General features: G+C 44.5%; 1 protein-coding gene across 1 annotated transcript in view; it reads left to right on the top strand.

Annotated features, from left to right (window-relative positions):
* Dcbld1 (discoidin, CUB and LCCL domain containing 1) overlaps nucleotides 1-5,407 on the top strand; it is a 63,146-nt gene extending 57,739 nt beyond the window's left edge. The window contains exons 10-11 of the mRNA XM_031348753.1: nucleotides 1,320-1,439; nucleotides 3,312-5,407. Of these exons, the coding sequence (XP_031204613.1) occupies nucleotides 1,320-1,439; nucleotides 3,312-3,832 (641 nt within the window). The 3' untranslated portion in view covers nucleotides 3,833-5,407. The remainder of the gene's footprint in view (nucleotides 1-1,319; nucleotides 1,440-3,311) is intronic.
* Nucleotides 5,408-20,968: the final 15,561 nt, after the last annotated feature.

The following is a 20,968-nucleotide window of genomic DNA, read 5'->3' as shown; positions in this document are numbered from 1 at the left end:
GCCCAGTTCCCCTTCTCCAGTTCAAGATCCCAGGCAGGAAAGCGGTTCCATCATGCTGGCTGGGTATCCGAATCCACCTTAGTTAATACAATCAAGACAATCCCCTCTACCATATGCCCATTTTCCAGCTGAGTCTAGATTCTGTGAAGTTTTGGGGAACACCAGCCTTCACTGGAGAGTACCATACAGAGACTCAAACAGGAGGATGGTTCACACGCAGGCAGTGCTGTGCAAGGACAGCACGCGGCTTAAAATAGGAATTCATTCTGGAATTTTTCTATTTAATATTTTGGGTCCATGGTCCCTTTTGGTTTTGGAACATAAGCTGTAGGTAAGAGGAGACTACTCTCTAGTTTGAAAAAGAGATAAATTCCTTTACCTTTGGATTAGCAAAGCTACAGCAAAGAACTTTATCATATCTAGTTTGTATTCCACTTCGGAGTTTTCATGCTGCCCTATCTGTATTTAGCATGAGCCCTATCCTGTTTACATTTTGTAATTTTCATTTGCGTATGGGTAGGTACTGGAAATTAGATTACGACACTGTCATCAAGGAGCGACAGCAGCCCTGTCTGTGAGCTAAGCATGCACTTGGCCTGGGTTCTAGTCTCAGGATCAAAATAATGCAGACAGGGCTCATGAGATGGCCTGAGTTTGATCCCCTGGGATTGCAGGTGAATACTACTGACCTGTGTCTCTTAAAAATTCTCCAAAACAAACACATGGACCTTACCTGGCCCATTTCTCGGTTTCCCAGAAGATACGGTGGCCTGAAGGCGCTGAGAAAAGGCTGGGCCTAAATGACAACTGTGTTGTCCCCTCCGGGATATGAGTTTATGTGCCTACAGGAAATGTGCCCAGGTGATTCCAGGGCACCTGCCATGTGGGTGCTAGAAATTGAAACGGAGTCCTGGAAGAGTAGCCTGTGCTCTTAACCACTGAGCCACCTGTCCAGACCACAAATACCTTTATACCATCAGTGGGAGCCATTCATGGTGGTGTACACCTTTAATCCTTGCACTCAGGAAGCAGAAGCAGGCACATCTCTGTGAGTTAAGGCTAGCCTGGTCTACATAATGAGTTCCAGGACAGCCAGGGCTATGTAAAGAGAACCTATTTCAAGAAATAAATAAAGCTGTGGGTGGGTGATGTACATATTGAAGGGCCCGCCTCACCATGCTGTGCTCAGCACACAACCAAAGAGCTGTGGCTGTGGGTTTGTCAGCATCCTGCAAGAGACTAACTTCTGACGTACCGAAGAACACGTGGGTATGTGAATTACATGCCTGATGCCTGGTTTCATATTCTCTTGATTTCAGGCTGTTGGAAGCAGATTAAATATCCCTTTGCTAGGCATCAGTCGACAGAATTTACCATCAGCTACGACAATGAAAAAGAGATGGCACAAAAGTTGGATCTCATCACTAGTGATATGGCAGGTGAGTGCCATATCCCAGGGACAGTGCTCTGAGGAGGTTCTGCTTGTGGGAGACATGAATCAGGACAGCAGTAAGGCTAAGAAAGATCATTCATTACAGCAGAAGTGTGCTCCCCTATTCCCACCCTCAGTAGTCTATGAAGCGTTTCAAGCTAATGCAAAGATATTAGTCAATGGTCCCTTCACCTGAGTTGAGCATACCTTCAAGGCACATAATGGCTTAAATGGTGAGGGGCCCACAGCACCGCTAGTCTCTGCAAACTTTTTGTTGTTGTTGTTGTTTTGTTTGTTGTTGTTTGTTTTTTCGAGACAGGGCTTCTCTGTGTAGCCCTGGCTATCCTGGAACTCCAGTTGTAGACCAGGCTGGCCTCAGACTCGTAAAGATCCACCTGCCCTTGCCTCCTGAGTGCTGGGAGGAAGCTCTTGATTAATGTTTGCTATTCAGGTTTTTATCAAAGGGCTGGGAATGAGGGGCAAGAAAGACTAATTGAGTGATGAATGAATACCTCTCCGGCCTTTGAGGAGAGGGAGTTAGAGTAAGGGTCAGAATGGCTCAGTATCTCTGAGAAGGAAAGCATCGGTATGTCTCTCTTCCGGCTAGCTTTATTTCCTGTCAGTTTTCTTCAGCTTGCTCCCAGAGCAACCTCAGACTGCTTGTATGTAGGTTCTGAGTGAGACTTCCACAGCCCCCATGATCGATCTAACACGTGCTAGAAACGTGGCTTCCAGTGTGTATGTGTGTGTGTGTGTGTGTGTGTGTGTGTGTGTGTGTGTCTGTGTCTGTGTGTGTCTGTGTGTGTCTGTGTGAAAAAGATTTATTAGAATGGCTGGTCCAGATAGTCAGCAACGTCTGTCTACCAATGGAAAGTCCAAGAATCCAGTAATTCAGTAGTTCAGTCTCCAGAATCCCAAAGAAGCAGACTCTAAAGCCAGTGAAAGCACGGACTTGCTAGCAGGAGCAGATACGTAAAGAGAGAGTAAGCTTCCTTCTTCCATATCCTTTATATAGACTACCAGCTAAAGGCATGGCTCAGATTCAAGGTGGACCTTCCCACCTCAGAGATCTAGATTAGAAGTGGGTCTTAACGCTTCAAATGATCTAATGTAATTAAGAAAAAAATTCCTTACAGGTGTGCCCAGCCCAGCCATTTGTGTTTTATTAATTCTAGATGGAGTCAAGTTGACACAAAGGGGGTCATCACACCCTCTTTGACTTTTCTCCACCTCCAAGTTTTGAAAGTCACTCCTAGCCGGGCCTAAGAGCCAACACCTATAATCCCAACACCAAGTAAAAGTCACCCCTAAACTGAGCATGGAGTTGCATGTCTGTGGTCAACCCCTGGACACCAAAGGCTTAGGGGCAGGAAGACCACAAGTTCAAGTCTAGTTGGGGTTGCATAACAAGATCGTCTGTAAGTAAATGCCCCTCCTCTACAAAATATTTTCTCTCTGACCAAATCAATCTAGTCTCTGAGGTCTTATGGCCCTTGGTGGCTTCCTGAAGCAGGCGATATTATGGTGGTTTAAGACCCAACTACAGCCGGGCAGTGGTGGCGCACGCCTTTGATCCCAGCACTTGGGAGGCAGAGACAGGCGGATTTCTGAGTTCGAGGCCAGCCTGGTCTACAGAGTGAGTTCCAGGACAGCCAGAGCTATACAGAGAAACCTTATCTGGAAACAACCTCTCCCCACCCCTCCACCCGCCAAAAAAGCCCTAACTGCAGCATCTGACTTGCATTTCGTATTTCTCGTGGAACCTGAGATGCTTTAGTCACCAATAGAGATGGAAGTGGAAGGAAAAGCATACGGTGGGGCAACCGCCTGCCTGGTTCTCATGTCAGTTGGTGCACTAATGGTGTTCATTTGGTTTCAGATTATCAGCAGCCTCTCATGATTGGCACAGGCACAGTCACGAGGAAGGGCTCTACCTTCCGGCCCATGGACACAGACACTGAGGAGGCCAGAGTGAACACTGAGGCCAGCGGCCACTATGACTGTCCTCACCGCCCAGGCCGCCATGAGTATGCGCTGCCCTTGACGCACTCAGAACCTGAGTATGCCACCCCTATCGTGGAGCGGCACCTGCTGCGAGCTCACACCTTCTCCACACAGAGCCGCTACCGGGTCCCCGGGCCCAGGCCCACTCATAAACACTCCCTTTCCTCTGGAGGCTTTCCTCCTGCTGCGGGAGCCACCCAGGTTGAAAGCTATCAGAGGCCAGCAAGCCCCAAGCCTGTGGGTTGGGGCTACGACAAGCCGGCTGCCAACGGCTCTTTGGACAGCAGAGACCCATCCTCTCAGTCACAGATGACTTCCGGGGAAGATGATGGTTATTTGGCACCCAGAAACGGCCTTGCGCCCCTCAACCAGACGGCCATGACTGCGCTTTTGTGAACCCAATGTGAAAGAAACCTGCTGTGGTACTGAGCGCGCACCACTGCGAGTCACTGGAAGAAAACGTGCGAGCATGCCTGTGTGACTCTTCAGGATCCTAGAGACGACCTCACTTACTGTTTACAGAACTGTGCAACTGGTTTTGTTCCGACCCTTCCAGCAGAGCCAGCTGGTTTCTGTTGTGCTAGAACAAGGAGACTTTTCTCATTTGTCTAACTGTGATGCTGTGCTGTAAAATGTGCAATTTGTACAGTTATATTTAACACGAATTAACGTAATGAAGTTTGTGGTGTTTGTTTTCTACACAGGGATCAAGGAGAAAATACGGGATTTGCATAGAGGTAGCCTGTGTTCATGTTTCTCGGTGCGATTGATTATCTGACACTGTAAGCAGCAAACCTGTTTAAAACCCTCATTGGTTGTGGTGGCTCGTTTCCTTTTTGATAAAGAAAAAGCGTTTGTTTGTTTGTTTGTTTTGGTTTTGGTTTTTGGTTTTTCAAGACAGGGTTTCTCTGTATAGCCCTGGCTGTCCTGGAACTCACTCTGTAGACCAGGCTGGCCTTGAACTCAGAAATCCGCCTGTCTCTGCCTCCCAAGTGCTGGGATTAAAGGTGTGCGCCATCCCCGCCCAGCAAGTAAAAGCGTTTTTTACCGTTCTTTCTCCTGGAGGAAATTACTTGAAACATGGATGATTGCTAGCAACGGTGGCCCATTTATGCAAGCAAACACACCACGTCAGCAGCTACAGCCTGCTTTCTTAGACTTTCCTTGAGAGATAGGGCAGCCTAGTGTCCTGGAGCCTACTTGGGTCCCGGGGCCTCCTGAGGGACCACATTCTCTAAGGAAAGGGCCTGGCCTATTGCGAAGTGTTCTTAAGCAAGTCTGCCTTTTCAGGGTTCTGAGACTCGAGGCAGTCCACATTGTCCATCCGCACCTTGTAGTGAAGGAAGCACAGGAATTGTAGTTTGAGGCCGGAGTAGCAAGTATTTCTAAACCTCAGATTAAAAATACAGCTGAGCCCAGAGGCTCTATTTTCTTACATCTTTCTCCAGAAATAATGCATGTGGGTGACGTCCACCGTCCCTGGAAAACAAATGCTGTTCCAAATGTGTTCTTGCACATGTAGAAGCGGGGCTTTTCTAGTGGAGAGCTAGTAACTGTCCTGGTGATGTACAAGGCAGATTTCCCCTCCCTGCATATGTGCTTATACTCATAGTGGCCCAGGTCTCAGCCGTACCTCATGGTTTTTGTTCTTTTTCCCTGAGTTTACTTTGTGAATGAACTGGGGGGATTTAACCTCTTTTTGCCAAAGAGGAGAAAGTATGTGTCGTGTTTATTAAAAGAAAACATGGACCCAAACCAACCAAACAAAAATCCTTTCCTTACAAATTGTATTATAATCCTATTTGTGTGGTTGTCGTTTTGTGTGAATTCTATCGATGTTAAAGTAGGATGGGTGCTGAAAGCTCGTGGCAGAGGATCTGCTGGTTATAGTGGAAGTTAAACCATTTACGTTATAGAGTTTACATGATTTTGTGTGTATGCTAATTGTAATAAACTATGCCAAATCAGAGAGCCCCTGAATTCTATTTGGCCCCTGCCTGCTGGGCGAGCGAGAGGCTCTCATCTTGTCACTGAACTTCCATGATGCAACTTGCACATTTTTTTTTCCTTTAAATTCAGGCTTTCATGTTGGTTAGGCTGTCCGTCAATTCTCAGTGTAGCCTAGAATGACCTTGGATTTCTTATCCTCCTTCATTTGCCTCTTGAGTGTTGGGATTACAGATGTACAACCTGGCATCTGGTTTTACTTTTTTTTCTCTTGTAAGTTTTGGTCATACTGTAGAGCATCTACTACTTGGTGCCTGGTCACCTTGGTAATGATTGCTTTTCCTAGAGATTTGTAGAACGTGTGTTTAAACTATCCCAGAGACAACTCTTGCTGTTGTTGGCTAAAAATTCCACAATGAAATGTACCTATAATCTCCCAGCCTTTAAGGCAGCCAGGGTTCACTGCAGGAAAATCAGTGGGGCAGATCCATAAGGAGCCAAGGCAGTAATATTACAGACAAAATGGAGAAGCTTATGGTGAAACCCCAAGCTCTTACAGAGTATTACACAACTACATAACACTTCTGGCCCTTGTCCCAGATTCTCCTCATTTCATCAAAATGCTCAAAGACCAATTCCTCAGAAGTACAGGAAATACAGGATGGATCACAGATGGACAAAAGCTTCCTAAAGTTGAGCAATGAAAACCCCTTAAACACAGTAGACAACCTACTATGGAAGGAACACCTTCTAGAACCTAATAGAATCCCACTCTCAGGAAAAGTACTTCACAGAACTGTGAAAAGGTTCAAAGTGGGAAAATGTGCATACAGAACAACCTTCCAGTATCTTCCCAACTTAAGGGTTTTTTTTTTTTTAATTTTTATTTTATGTGCATGGGTGTTCTACACGCATGTAGCTGTGTATCAAGTGCATGCAGGGCCCACAGGGGCCAAGAGAGAGAGATGGATCACTGGGATTGGAGTTAACAGATCGTTGTACCCTACCTCTTCAACTCTGGTTTTGGATTTGGTTCTTTTGTTTGTTTGTTTGTTTTTGGATTTTTTGTTTGGTTCTTTGGTTTGGCTTTTTTGTTGTTGTTGTTGCTGTTGTTTTTTTGTGACAGGGTCTCTCCGGGTGGTCCTAGCGTAGACCAGGCTGGCCTCAAACTCATGGAGATCTATCTACCTTCCTCTGCTTCCAGAGTACTGGCTTAAAGACATGCACCACGATGCCTGGCTACTCAACTTTTAAAGACTGTCCAGTATTAGAAGCCTTTGCAGCAGTAGTCCTCAGCCTGTCGATCATGACTCCTTTCAGGCATGAGGGTCAAATGACCCTTTCACAGGGGTTGCCTAAGACAAGAGGGAAATGCAGATATCTACATTATGACTCATAACAGTAGCAAAATTACACTTATGGAGTCGCGATGAAAATAATTTTATGGTTGGGGAGGGTCACCACAACATAAGGGACTATATTAAAGGATTGCAGGATTAGGAAGATTGAGGACCACTGCTCTACAGAGAAAGTGGCAGGTAAATTTCACCTCAAAACCTTGAAATCTAGGTGTGAGTGTTCACAGGGTCTACAGACAATTCATAGCATGGACAGACGCCTCCTTCACTACCACAGAGAAGGCCATAAAAGTGCACAATGCCTGTTGAGAGGAAGCGTTTAGGGTTCCCTAAGTCTCCTCAAACTGATATGGAGCCTTCTTCTGTTGCCAACATAACTTGAACCATCCTATTCCTCTTAAAGTGAATGACAAGCTTTATCCACCTGCCTCCTCCAGCTCTTAGTGAAAACAGAAGAACACTGGACAATGGTGGCACACACTTCTTTAATCCCAGCACTTGGGAAGCAGAGACAAGCGGATTGAATTCAAGGCCAGCCTGGTCTACAAGAGTAGGTTCCAGGACAGCCAGGGCTACACAAAGAAAAACCCTGTCTTGGGAAACCAAAATTAATTAATTAAAGGAAAAGTACAAGAGGCCAATCAACCCCAGCCTTGGTTAGACCTTACCGAGCTATGTCAGGCAACTCTAGGGCTTTGGAGTCTTGAAGTAATCCATTCCCCACAGCCCTTGCAAGAACTCAAGCTACCCCAAAGGACTACCTAAGGACTTTTGTCTGGCTTCTGCCACTTTGGATGACATTAGTCACCATTATTCCTGGTTGATTTGTTGTTGTTGTTGTTGTCTTTGCTTGTAAAGTTGCCAGACTCTACCAGTCTGTAGTCAAGCTTAGATTCACACAGGACAGAGGCTATTCCTCTAATCTCATCCCCACTAGAGCACACCTGTCCAAGGATGCTATTCTTCCAGTATAGGGCCAACAAATCTATTCTGCAAACACTTCTAGAAGATGGACCTCCACCCTTCAACACCCCTAAGAAATGGGGAAGAACATATTCATAAAACAGAAATAGGGTCCTTGTTGGGCTAAGAGACTATAGGTTCTCAAGTCCTTAATCAAAACCTGTTCACCCGTTTGGCAGGATCTCTCTCCTCCCTTGATAATGAATGAAATATGTATCTCTTTTCCCATTTCACAAGGAAAAACAAAAAAACCTATCCAGTATAGGAAAACTATAGTATCTCCTAAGGAAAGCAGGCATCTAACATGGTGTGCTGGTTTGAATTGATTTGGCCCCCAAGACAATGCTTGGTCCACGGGGAGTGGCACTATTCGGAGGTGTGGCCTTGTTGGATGCAGCGTGTCACTGTGAGTGTGGGCTTTGAGCCCTCCTAATGCTCAAGCTCCACCCACTGTGGAAAAAGGACCTCCTTCTGGCTGACTGGATCAAGTTGTAGAACTCTCAGCTCCTCCAGCGCAACGCTTGCCTGCCTGCTGCCACGCTGCCTACTGTGCTGATAATGGACAGACCCTCTGAACCTGTAAGCCACCCCAATGAAACATTTGCCTTTATGAGAGTTGCCTTGGTCATGGTGTCTCTTCACAGCAATAAAACCCAAACTAAGACCCATGGGAAAATCTTTTTAAATGTCGAGGGAGAGAATTCTCATGTACCATTCACCTAACAACATTTAACAAGCATGAAAATGCTCCAGCAACTTCCTCTTTATTTCCTAACCCTTTCTTCTCCTAATTAATATTGTGCCTAGCCGTTCGTTATTTTAAAAGTGTTGTTTATATGATTTCATTTTATTGAGACAGGCTCTCAGGTACGACAAGATGCCCTCCGACTCTCTCTGTAGTTGAGGATAACCTTGAACTTGTGACCCTGCTGCCTCAACCTCCTGTATTAGGATGGGCACAGGCAACTATGTCCTACCTTCAAGTGTGTTTCCATTTGTTGTCACTGGAACAAAAGCTCTCTCACTGCCGCTGTCACCAACTTTAATAAGGCTGCTCCCGGCCAATGGCTTCTAGTAATTTGGCTTCAACTGATAGAAGCAGCAGAATTAGAAAAAAGGCTTAGTTTCCTCTCTGGCTCAAGGGCCCCTTGCTGGCCAGGTGGGAGGCTTGGAGTTCAACAGCTGTTTGTGAGCCTGAGAGGAAAGAACAGGAGGAAAGGGAGAACTCGGGTACACACATAGACACACACACTTTGGCTGGGCCAGAACACCTGTCTTAACAATTCCACAAGTGTTCGTGTTTACTTACATACATACACATATACCTACATACATATGTATGCATGTACATTTAGACAAACAGATATCTACATATATACATTTGGTGGACGGCGCTTAGCCGCAAATGCCACACTTTATTTCTTCTCCTATCCCCTCTTAGACAAAAAGTTCTTCATAAAATGACCTCACAGATAAAATGTTACACAAAGGGGGAGTTGCAGAAGGATGGTGATAGTAAGTTCCAAGTAGAGCTTCATCCTCTTACGCACATTATAAGTTCAAAGCAACAGTTTCACATGGCCTCACTTTATCAGAATGCACACCCGGGGCTTCATCCTTGGGCCTGACCTAGAATGAATGTTTTTCCTTGATCACAAATTCATTTCAAGCCTGCTTTCTTATACTAGTGCAATCAGTCCACGATGCATGAATGTTTACGGAGCTCTATCCGAAGCTTTCTTCTACAGGGGGCTTGGGATTGCTTGTATCAATTTAAGAGTCCTATAAAATCATCGTCAGGAACTGTGAAATCATCTAGACAGCATCATTGCATGACAGTACATCTTCACGTTGCTCGGCTGAAACTTTGCCCAATAGAGAGGGCTGATGCCCAGGAACTGTTAGGCTGTGCAATAGTGACAGGAAAGGCGAGTCAGCAGCAAGAAGCCATCCTGACCCGAAGTCTCTCTGGTCACCTCACATCTCAGCGCTCACCCACGGCAGGCTATGCAAAATACTGGGTCATCTCCAGAAAACTCATTTGCATGCGCCTTCTGACATCAATGTAATGAAACTTAAAAACAAAAACAAAAAACAAAAAACAAGGCCTAAGCCTAAGCCTAAGGGCTGGAAAGACAGACAGCTTGGTATTTAATGTGACTCTCTCCCTGGCCTCAGAGATCATCCGCAGACATGGTCAAGGAGGGTAAAGGGAGCAGAGATGACAAACTGGGATGGGGGAAGGGTTTGGGAGGTTGGAAGCCCTGTGAAGTGATCACACCAGGACCAGCTGCAGAGAGACAGATGTGCTTTACTCGAGGTAATGTAGAGCTTATATCATTTGTGAGACTGGGGGGGTGGGAGTGGGGTAGGAACATTCAGGATGGGCAAGGGTCATTGGCTGAAGGATTCCAGTACCAAAATGCCTCATTAGCATGGGGAAACATTTCTCAAATCTCAGGTGCTAGCTCAATGAATGTGACATTCCTTAGGCAGAGGTGTCTGTGCGAGTTTTGAAGTCCCCAGACAAGGTTGGAGAAAGAGAAGCCCTGCCAATGAAGGGAGTCCTCCATATGGCCCCGTGCTCGGAGGCTAGCCAGTTGAAGGCAGACTTTGATCTTAATTAGCAGAGTTTTCTCTCAGTGAAGAGCACTTGCTGCCCTAGTAGGGAACTTGTATTCAATTCCTAGCACCCATATTGCAGTTCTTAACTGTCTGTAACTCCAGTTCAACGTATCTAACAGCCTATTCTGACCTCTCAGGTGTCACGCACACTTGTGTGATGGCGGTATTTGAGGCGAAAACTTCAAGGAAAGTCAGTCTCCTGCCTCTGCATTGACGCCTGGCACCCCAAACTCAGAGGTGGCCCAGATATGTCTTCGTACTTGTGTGTTAGGAACTCACCAAGATATCATTTCTTCACAGCTAACAAAAGAAAATTTGGACTTTGTTTTCTGACCTTCATCAATGTTCTAACTCCCTAGTCAAACCTTGGCTTAGAATGTTTAGTCTCCAGCATTGGGGGAAGGGCATTAAAGCTTACAGAATGAACAAACTGTCTCAGGGCAAGATCAGGTGAAATCCTCATTCTTAGTTAACATAGGCAGGCCATATTAGATTTATAGCTGAATCACTCTTAGGAACTAGCCTAGCAGGTGTTTCTTGGGGCTAGCTCCCGCTGGCCCAGAAAAGCAACTTAGTTAAAAAGTTTACCTGGGCCCACCCAGTCTGTAACCATAGCAACGAGCTGAAGAGGAGCTGTTATCTGCTTTTTAGAAGCCAGGTAATTCTGGTCAGAGCTAAGCTTTCTTTCAGATTGTAATCCTTGTTTAGTTCCTGCTAAATTAACATGTATTTACTTTGCTGCCTGACTCATTGTGTTCCTAAGGTAGAGCTATGTACCTGTATTTTGTTTTGATGTATTTTGACCATTGTACCATCTGACTTTTTCAAACCTTTCTGTATGGACTATTTAAACCTGACTCCATATTTGAAAAATACACTCAGATTTTACACCACCCATGTGTAGTCTGTTTGTCAAAGCCGAATCCCGTGCCCACCTGGCCAGAATCCCTTGTCCCGTGGAACAGGGACCCTGCGAGAAATCCCGGTCCGTGGCACTCAGGATATCAGGCATGTACATGGTACATAGAAATGCATATGGGCTAGATACTCACATACATAAAATTAAATAAATCTTTCTAAAAAAATGGCCTACATTGGGCTGGAGAGATAGCTCAGTGGTTAAGAGTACTGTCTGCTTTTTCCAAAGGTACTGAGTTCAATTCCCAGCAACCACATGTTGGCTCACAACCATCTGTAATGGGATCTCTTCTGGTGTGTCAAAGACAGCTACAGAGTACTCATAAACATAAAATAAATAAGTAACACTTTTTTTAAAAAAATGTCCTACGTCATTCCTCATCCATAGCGAAATGTTTAAAATCAACAAGAATGTTCTTTTCAAAGACACTAGAACACCCTGAATCTAGATGCACATTAGCATTACTTTAGTTTGGAGGATGTAAGCTTGACATAGGTTAGAGTCATCTGGGAGATAGCAACCTCGACTGAGAACAGGCCTCCACAAGATCAGGCTGTGGAAAGCCTGTAGGGCATTTTGACAATTGATGTGGGAAACCCAGCTCATTGTGGGTGGTGCCACCTCTGAACTTATGGCTTGTATTCTATAAGAAAGCAAGCTGGGCAAGCCATGGGTAGCAAGCCAGGAAGCAGCACAACCCCTCCACGGCCTCTGCATCAACTCCCGCTTCCAAGTTTCTGCCCTATCTGAGTTCCTGCCCCTGACTTCCTTCCGTGATGGACTATGATGTGGAAGTATAAGCCAAATAAACCCTTTCCTTTCCAATTTGTTTTTGGTCATGGTGTTTCATCACAGCAATAGTAAACCTAACCAAGACAGGGGATTTTACTGGTTTGTTTCATTTCTCATCTTAAGGGCAAGTCTCATTATATATCCCAGGGTGGTTTCAAACTCACTATGTAGCCTAGGCTAATCTCAGACTCTCTGCAGTTCTCATGACTTGGCTTCCAGGTACTGGACTTCTAGGCTCGAGCAACCATGCCTGGCTGACTGTTCATTTATTTTGAGGCTGGGTCTGCCTGTGTACCTTTGGATGCTCTGGAACCAATCTGTTGAGTAGGCTATCCTCAAACTTCAGAAATCCTCCTGCCTCTGTGTTCCACCTGCTGGGGACTATACATTCCCCATGATGCTGTAACTGCAGGCCTTCCACCCGTGCCCAGGGTCCCTGAAATAGTAACTTTGAAACTGAATTATATATGAAATGAATACATGCCTAGGCCAATAGTTTTGGTTTGTTCTTCAACTATCTCATAACTTAATTACCAGTTTATTCTATTCTAGTGTGCCCCGTGGCTTATTACCTCTCTTCAGAGTTCATGTAACCATCTCCCTCAAAGTTCTGGGACCAATACCTAGATTCTATTTTCCAGAATTTTCTCTCTCTCTTTCCTGGATGTCTCACCTTCTACTTCCTGCCTTGGCTCATTGGCTATAGGCTTCTTTATTGACAGGTGAATGCTTTACACAGTGTATAATCAATTCTGTGACTATTTAAAGCTGATTTTCCTTAGGCATTTGAAGAGAGCTCTGTAGGGCTCAAATTCACTGAAGCCCAGGACTCCCTTACCTGACTCTGCAATGGTGTCTCGTAGACTTCCCATCTCAGGTTATGCTCGTGCTGCAATTGTCCGATATGCATACTATAATGAACCATCAGCAGAGTTCACACATGCTGCCAGACAGCAGATTTTTTTTTCTTTCTTTTTTTTTTTTTTTGTTTTTCGAGACAGGGTTTCTCTGTGTAGCCCTGGCTGTCCTGGAACTCACTCTGTAGACCAGGCTGGCCTCAAACTCAGAAATCAGCCTGCCTCTGCCTCTCAAGTGCTGGGATTAAAGGCGTTCTTTCTTTCTTTTTTTTTTTTTTACTTTTTTATTAGATATTTTCTTTATTTACATTTCATATGATTTCTCCTTTCCCAGTATCCCCTCCAAAAAACAAACAAACAAAAAAACAAACAAACAAAAACAAGAAGAACAAACCCCTGTTGCCTCCCCCCTCCCCATGCTTGCCACCCCACCCTCACCCACTTATTGGCCCTGGCATTCCCCTGCACTGGGGCACAAAACCTTCACAGGGCCAAGGGCCTCTCCTTCCATTGATGATCGACTTTGCAATCCTCTACTATACACATCCTGCCAGAACAATCTGTCCCATCATGTCCTTGGTTGGTGGTTGAGTCCCTGGGACCTCTGAGGGTACTAGTTAATTCATATTGTTGTTCGTCCTAAGGGGCTGCAAACCCTTCAGCTCCATTGGTCCTTTCTCTAACTTCTTCATTGGGGACCCTGTACTCAGTTCAATGGATGACTGTGAACCTCTACTTCTGTATTAGTCAGATACTGTCAGAGCCTCTCAGGGCAGCAGATTTCTAGATCCGTTCATCTCTGTCACCTTTTTCCACAGTCCAGACACTCTGATTTGTTAATCCCATAACTCCTCTAAGTCTATGGGCTGAAGAGATGGTTCAGTGATTAAGAACACAAACTGTGTTTAATTTCCAGCATCCACATGGTGGGTCACAACTGTCTGTAACTCCAGTTCTGGGAGACCTGATGCCCTCTTCCAGCCATCTCCAGCATTAGGCATGCATGTGGTACACAGACATGGATGCAGACAAAACACCTGAACACATAAAATAAAACTTAAAAAGAAAAAAAACACAGTTTAAAAAAAAAAGATTTAAGCCTTCTAAGATCAGTCCTCCTAGAGACAGATGAGGCCAGCATTCTACTACTTGCATTGTGTGGTTGCATGATGAATCGAACTCTTACTTTTGCAAGCTTATTTTATGGACTAGCTCCTGGGCTATGGAAAAAGATAAACCTGGCTCCAAGCAACCCCCAGGAAGAGGGCAGGTGGCACAGTGAATAAGGTATTGGCTCTACATTCTCTTCTCACACACAGGGAGTGAAAAATCCTTAGCTCCTTACAGCACATTGAATACCCAGTTCCTCTGGGTAAAAAAGTGGCCCCCTTTTTCCTGCAAAGGTTGCCGTATTTGTTACTGTTCAATTGCTCTGAAGAGCACTGTGACCAAGGCAACTTATAGACAAAACATTTAATTGGGGCTTGCTTACAGTTTCACGGGGTAAGTCCATGACCATCATGGTAGGGATAGCAGTAGGCAGGCAGGCAGGCAGGCAGGCAGGCAGGCAGGCATGGTGCTGGAGCCATGGCTGACAGCTTACATCTTAACAAGTTGGATAGCAGAAAAAAGGGAGAGAGGAAAGGAGAGAAGGAGAGAAGGAGAGGAGAGGAAAGAGAGAGAGAAAGAGAGAGAGAGAGAGAGTGAGAGAGTGAGAGAGAGAGAGAGAAAAAGAGAGAGAGAGGAAGGGAGGGAGGGAGAGAATGGCATGGGCTTTTGAAACCTCAACAAGGCCACACCTCCTCTAACAAGGCCACACCTCTTACTTTCTAGAGTCCAACTGGGAAGCAAACATTTTAATATATGGTGGCCATTCTCATTTAAACCATCACAGTTACAGATGGTATTTTCTTTCTTTCTTTCTTTTTTTCTTTTTTTTTTCTTTTGCTTCTTTTTTTTTTTTGAGAAAGGGTCTTATTGCATAGCTCCAGCTGATCCAGACTTGTTCTGAAGACCAAACTGGTGTTAAACTCACTAAGAGTTACTTGCCTCTGTCTTCCGAGTTCTGGGATTTAATGGCCCATGTCATCAAGCCCAGCCCCTCTTTACATAGTACTTTCTTTACCCATTACATTTCTTCTCTATACATCTCAGCTACTTCTAACAAAAGAAAGGAGTTCAGGTTTGAAGCCAGCACTTCTCAATGTGGCCTCATTGTTCAGAACAGGGTGTGAAAGGGACCAAAATCTGCAAAGGACACACTAAGACTAAGTTCTCAGCAGAAAGATTTGCCCCATAGGGACAAAGGGCAGGACAAAGACAAGAGATAAAGGATGAGAGATAGAGAGACAGATGCGCCCTATAGGCAAATAGCAGTTTATAAAGGAAAAGGGGAAGTCCCTGAATTAGGATGAGTTGCTTCGTTTTTGATTTGGCATGTTAATTAGGTGAGCAAAGGGGGCTTTTGATAGCTGGACTTAGAAATCAGGAGGAAGTGGTCAAATGAGAGAAGAGGCCTTGGGTGGCTAGCTATAAAGTGTAATCTAGTAGTTTAGCAAGGAGAAAGGGAGAGTTAATGTCAAGGCCAGCCAGACCTCTTTGGCTTGCTTGGACCTACTAGAGCCTTTCAGGGTGGGTGGACTGTTCTGATAAATACTTCATAGCTAAGGCATAACTAGCAGGTAAGCACAGAGAAACAGGATTTTTCTATGTTCTGAGTATTATTACAAATGATCAGGCAATGATACGGCAAATCTGATTTCATTGGTACCACCTTATCATATGGGAGCATAGATTGCATTCTGTTGCTTATAAGTTTGGCTGTATGACATTTGCTCTTGAAACACTGACCTAACAACTTAGGCTATTGGAACTTCCCTCTGGGCTTCTTATTGTTCTTGTTTAAATTTTAATTAACACTTGTAATCAATGAAGAAAACATGTAGAAATGAAATGGTCTGATCACTTCTTCTGGACTCCACAGGCACCAGAGGTCCTGACTTCAATTCCCAGCAACCACATGGTGGCTCACAACCATCTGTAATGGGATCTGATGCCCTCTTCTGGTGTGTCTGAAGACAGCTCCAGTGTGCTCATATACATAAAATAAATAAATCATTTTAAAAATAGGTCAGGAGACTGGAGAGATGGCTCAGTGGTTATGAATATTTCTTGCACTTATTGTACTTTTAGAAAACATGAGGGAATGAGTTCCATTCCCAACACTCACATCAGATGGCTTATAGCTCCTATAGCTCCAGGTCCAAGGTATCTAATATGTTCTAGATTCTGCCAACACCCACACCTATTCACACAGATATACACATAAATTGAAAAAAAAAACCTCAAATCCAACTCAATTGGTATATATATATATATATATATATATATCGATATGCACGAATGTGTGTGTGTTCTTTAATAATGTCTTATGTATCCCAGACTGGCCTTGGACTTGGCTATTTAGTTGAGAATGACCTAGAACTTCTGACCCTCCTGCTTCCAGATCCCTAGTGCTGTTTGTACTTATGTGACTTTATGCTGAGTTGATGTGATTTATTGAGCCCCAGTTGTATGCTAAGTATGTTTTTTTGGGAGGTAGGGGTGGGGAGTTGGTCAGGGACTCCTAGAGCCCAGGCTAGTCTCAAACTCCCAATGAAGCTGAGCATGTCCCTGAACCTCTGATCCTCCTGTTTCCAAGCCCTTCCTAATTCTGGGATTACAGACAAGCAGTACACTTATTCTTTTTGATTTTGGTTTTAAAGAGAGTCTCATATAGGTCAGCTGACAGGAGATTCATTGTGTTTCTGAGTATTCTCTGGAATGTCTGACCTTTATGCCTCTATTTCATCCCATTAAAAACATTAGAAATGTTTTTTTTTTATAAGAACCTGTCTTATATTTACTTTATTTTTTTATGTGTATGAGTACACTGTAGCTGTACAGATGGCCATGAGCCATCACGTGTGTGGCTGCTCTTGGACCCTGCTCTCTTGGCCCCGCTCGCTCCTGCCATAATTCACTGTAGCTGTCTTCAGACGCACCAGAAGAGGGCGACAGATCTCATTATAGATAGTTGTAAGCCACCATGTGGTTGCTGGGATCCGAACTCAGGACCTTCAGAAGAGCAGTCAATGCTCTTACCCGCTGAGCCATCTCACCAGCCCCATTAGAAATGTTTTAAACCTAGGCTCCATCAATCCATGTGCCATTCAGAAAAAATAAAAAATAATGTAAGTGAAATGTAACACTGAAAGCCCGTATGTTCATCTGTAGTTCCCTTTTCTCTCTTCATGGCTTATTAAAGAACGAAGAGGGGCTGGCGAGATGACTCAGCGAGTAAGAGCAACGACTGCTCTTCCAAAGGTCGGGAGTTCAAATCCCAACAACCACATGGTGGCTCACAATCATCTGTAATGAGATCTGACACCCTCTTCTGGTGTGTCTGAAGACAGCTACAGTGTACTCATTTATAATAATAAATAAATCTTAAAAAAAGAAAAAGAAAAAGAACAGAGATGGGCCTGAGTCATGACTAACATTGTGTAACCCTGAACAAATGGTATAACTTCTTCAGTCTTCAATTTATTCATCCTTGGAATGAATCTAGTTGTTTTACACTCAAAAAGACCTCCAATCTAATGGGTTAAATGCAGCTTTGGAGTTCTCTCGCCCCCTACTGGCATTTTCCCAAATTGCACCTACCTTTCTAAACTTAAAATCAGTTTTAGTGTTTGTTTATATATTTACCCAAGTTTCCTTGTTACAGACCATTCATCCATCTTCCCTTTTTTAGAAACTACGGGTTTTTCTTTTATCAAATACAAAAAAATAAAGCCTGTACTTAAAGTTTATAGCAAGCCTTTGTTCAAATCTTGATTTCTTTCCATCCTGTGCTATGATTGCTCTGACTTTGATGGATTTTTATAATTTTTTTTTTTGTGGTTCTACCAGTTTCTGTAAACTGTACATGAAAGTTGTTATTACTATTTTATGTGTGTGTGTGAGCCATGACTTTTGTATGGTGATCAGAGGATAGCATTCAAGAGCTGTCTTCCTCTATTGTGGGTTCCAGGTGTCTGTACGGAATGGTGTGTGTGTGTGTTGCCATGCTATGAATTTTGTATGGTGTATGGAAGTTCAATGTCTTCCTCTACTGTGCGTTCCAGGAATCAAACTCAAGCCATCAAGCTTGAGGCAAGTGCTTTTACCTACTGAGCCATCTTGGCCCCTCCCTTTATATATTTTAAGTAGGTGTATACAAGGTGTGGTGGTTTGCACAAGAATGACCCCCAGTAGACAGTCCCATATTTGAGTATTTATTCCCCAGTAGGTGCAATCGTTTGGGAAGGATCAGGAGGTGTGGGCCTTGTCAGAGGAGTGTAACTAATGGTGGACTTTGAGGTTTCAAAAGCCCATTCATTCCCAGTTAGCTCTGTCATGCTTGGGGGTCAGTGTATAAGCTCTCAGCTACTTCTAACGTCATGCTTGCCTCCTGCCACGTTCTGTGCTATGATGGGTATGGCCTCAAACTAAAAACACAAGCCCCCAAATTAAGTCCTCTGTTGGCTTGATCATGCATTGATGCCTTTATCACAGCATTAGAAAGTAACATTAGAAAGTAACAAGGTTAGAATTATTTCAAGTTTGAGGTAAACTGTAAAAAACAATCTCTATTCCAAATGCTTTTTTGTCTTAATCGGTTTCATATTAGCATATCAGCTCTGGAGGAGCAAAGTTATACCCAGCAGCGTATCTTCCCTTTCTCCTCCTCTGAGTTTTGCATCCTTATGGTTAAGTATGCTTCCCATCAACATCCTTTTCTAAAGTCAATCGATTCCCCCCATCCCTGCAGCTAGGATTCTTTTTCTATATTCCTTGATCAGGTACTCTCCTCTTTGAAGCACCCCATTGGTTCTTGGCAGAATATACTAACTATAACATTGGTTGGTGGGGGAAACTAAGTCTGACTATGCCACCATGCCAGCTTAATCCTAACACTTCTTGTGGATTCGTATTCTCTTACACTGTGTATCTTCAGTTAAGTGTTGCTTGGATTTAACCCTACTTATATGCTCACCAGCAGGGGGTAAGAGGGCGCCTACTGTTTCAGCATATGGGGTAGTAATAGCAATCTCTAAATGTGAGGTTTTAATAGGAAAAGTGGGCTACTTTTTAATGTCTTTTTAAATGGTTTTTAAAAATGTGCCCTGGTTGCCGGGCGGTGGTGGCACACGTCTTTAATCCCAGCGCCTGGGAGGCAGAGGCAGGTGGATCTCTGAGTTCGAGGCCAGCCTGGTCTAGTGAGTGAGTTCCAGGACAGCCAGGGCTACATAGAGAAACCCTGTCTCGAAAAAAAAATGTGCCCTGGTGTTTTGCCTGCATGGATGTCTGCAGAGATAAGGGATCCACTGGATCTGGACTTACAGACAGTTGTGAAATGCCGTATCGGTGCTGGGAAGTGGTCCCAGGCTCTCCGGAAGAGCAGTCAATGCTCTTAACCACCGGGCCATCTCTCCAGCCCTCAAGGATGAGTCACTGTTACAAGAGGTTATAATAGGAGACATGGGCTACTTTACAAGATCAAGCAGTCCAGGAGGATCGGCAGTCACCACCCTCAGGGGCATCCATTCAAAATATCTTCATGTGTTTCAAGGCTCTACACTTCCCCACTGGATTTAAGGATTAGCTGTTCTGAGACAGCTCAGTTGAATGCCCGCTTTCAGTCCTCTCCCTGTAGGAGGGAGGCTTCCTCCAAACTCTCTCCCCTTCCTGAGGTCTAGCTCTCCTGTTGAGATACTGGATAGTGGCAATCCGATGACAGCCTCCCCACCTATCCTTCAGCAGCAGCTCACCAACACAATCTAATGGGATCAGCCACCTCTGCTCTTGTGACCCTGTCATCATGTTTTCCTAACACCCACATTGCTGAACTTCCCAGAGAGTTCTCCTTACGGATCTTTCCCCGGTTATACTACTTGAGGAGTCTCCAAGAACAGCCCCCAAGATGACCTATTTGCAAAAGGGCCACAGGTCTGAGGACAAGATCCGGCTCATAACCAGGATTTATCCCAATGCTGCTGAACAGGCGTGTACCATCCACATGCAAAGCACTACTTACGGGGGACGCTTGCCTGAGCCTATGACCACAGATAGGCTTAATAAAGACTATTTTAATATGCGCTTAGACACACGAAGAGAAAATGAGCTCTGATGACAGATACACCGTACGTACAATATGAGGGTAGGCTCTCAAATTGTTTAGAGCACATTTTATAGCGTCTGCTAGTAGCTACCCACTGCCTAGCACGTACTAAAATTTCAAATGCCCTGAAAGGGAGCAACACAAATCCTGTTGTTTTTATAGAAAGTTCAGGTGTGTGAACCTCCTACTAGTTAAAAAATGGTGAAACCTTGTTATACACTGACCAGAAGACACACACAAATGGCCCTCAGAATGACATAGTGGCCCTACTATGCTCATAATTTCCAGTATATGACCTTTGAAACATTTAGCAACCGAGCCATGCTCCTGTGTCAGCACTAGAGGTATTCAGCTGAAATGAACACTTTTTTTTTTTTAAATATTATCTTTAATCTATTGTTTTTAACAGTCCAGCTGTTATCCCCCTTCTGGTCCACAGTTCCTCATCCTATTCCTCACCCTCCATCTCCAAGAAGATGTCCCCCAAACCCCGCCAGGCTTCTCCACTCCCTGGAGCCTCAAGTCTCTCTCAAGGGTTAGGTATGTTTTTTCTCACTGAGTCCAGACCCGGCATTCCTCTGTTGTATATGTGTCGGGGGCCTCATATCATCTGATGTACGCAGCCTGGTTGGTGTCTCAGTATCTGAGAGATCTCAGGAGTCCAAGTTAGCTGAGACTGCTGGTCTTCCTATTGGATCGCCCTCCTCCTCAACTTCTTCCAGCCTTTTCCTAATTCAACCATAGGGGACTTCAGTCCATTCGTTGGGTGTTAAGTATCCGCATCTGGCTGGGTCAGCTACTTACGCAACAGGTTTATTAGCTGGTGATATGAAAACAAGTGGGGGTTGGAGGCAAGCCAACCACAAA

Source organism: Mastomys coucha, unplaced genomic scaffold, assembly GCF_008632895.1.
Source record: "Mastomys coucha isolate ucsf_1 unplaced genomic scaffold, UCSF_Mcou_1 pScaffold3, whole genome shotgun sequence".
NCBI lineage: Eukaryota > Metazoa > Chordata > Mammalia > Rodentia > Muridae > Mastomys > Mastomys coucha.
The sequence above is the reverse complement of the archived record's forward strand: the minus strand, read 5'-3'. Positions and strand labels throughout refer to the sequence as shown.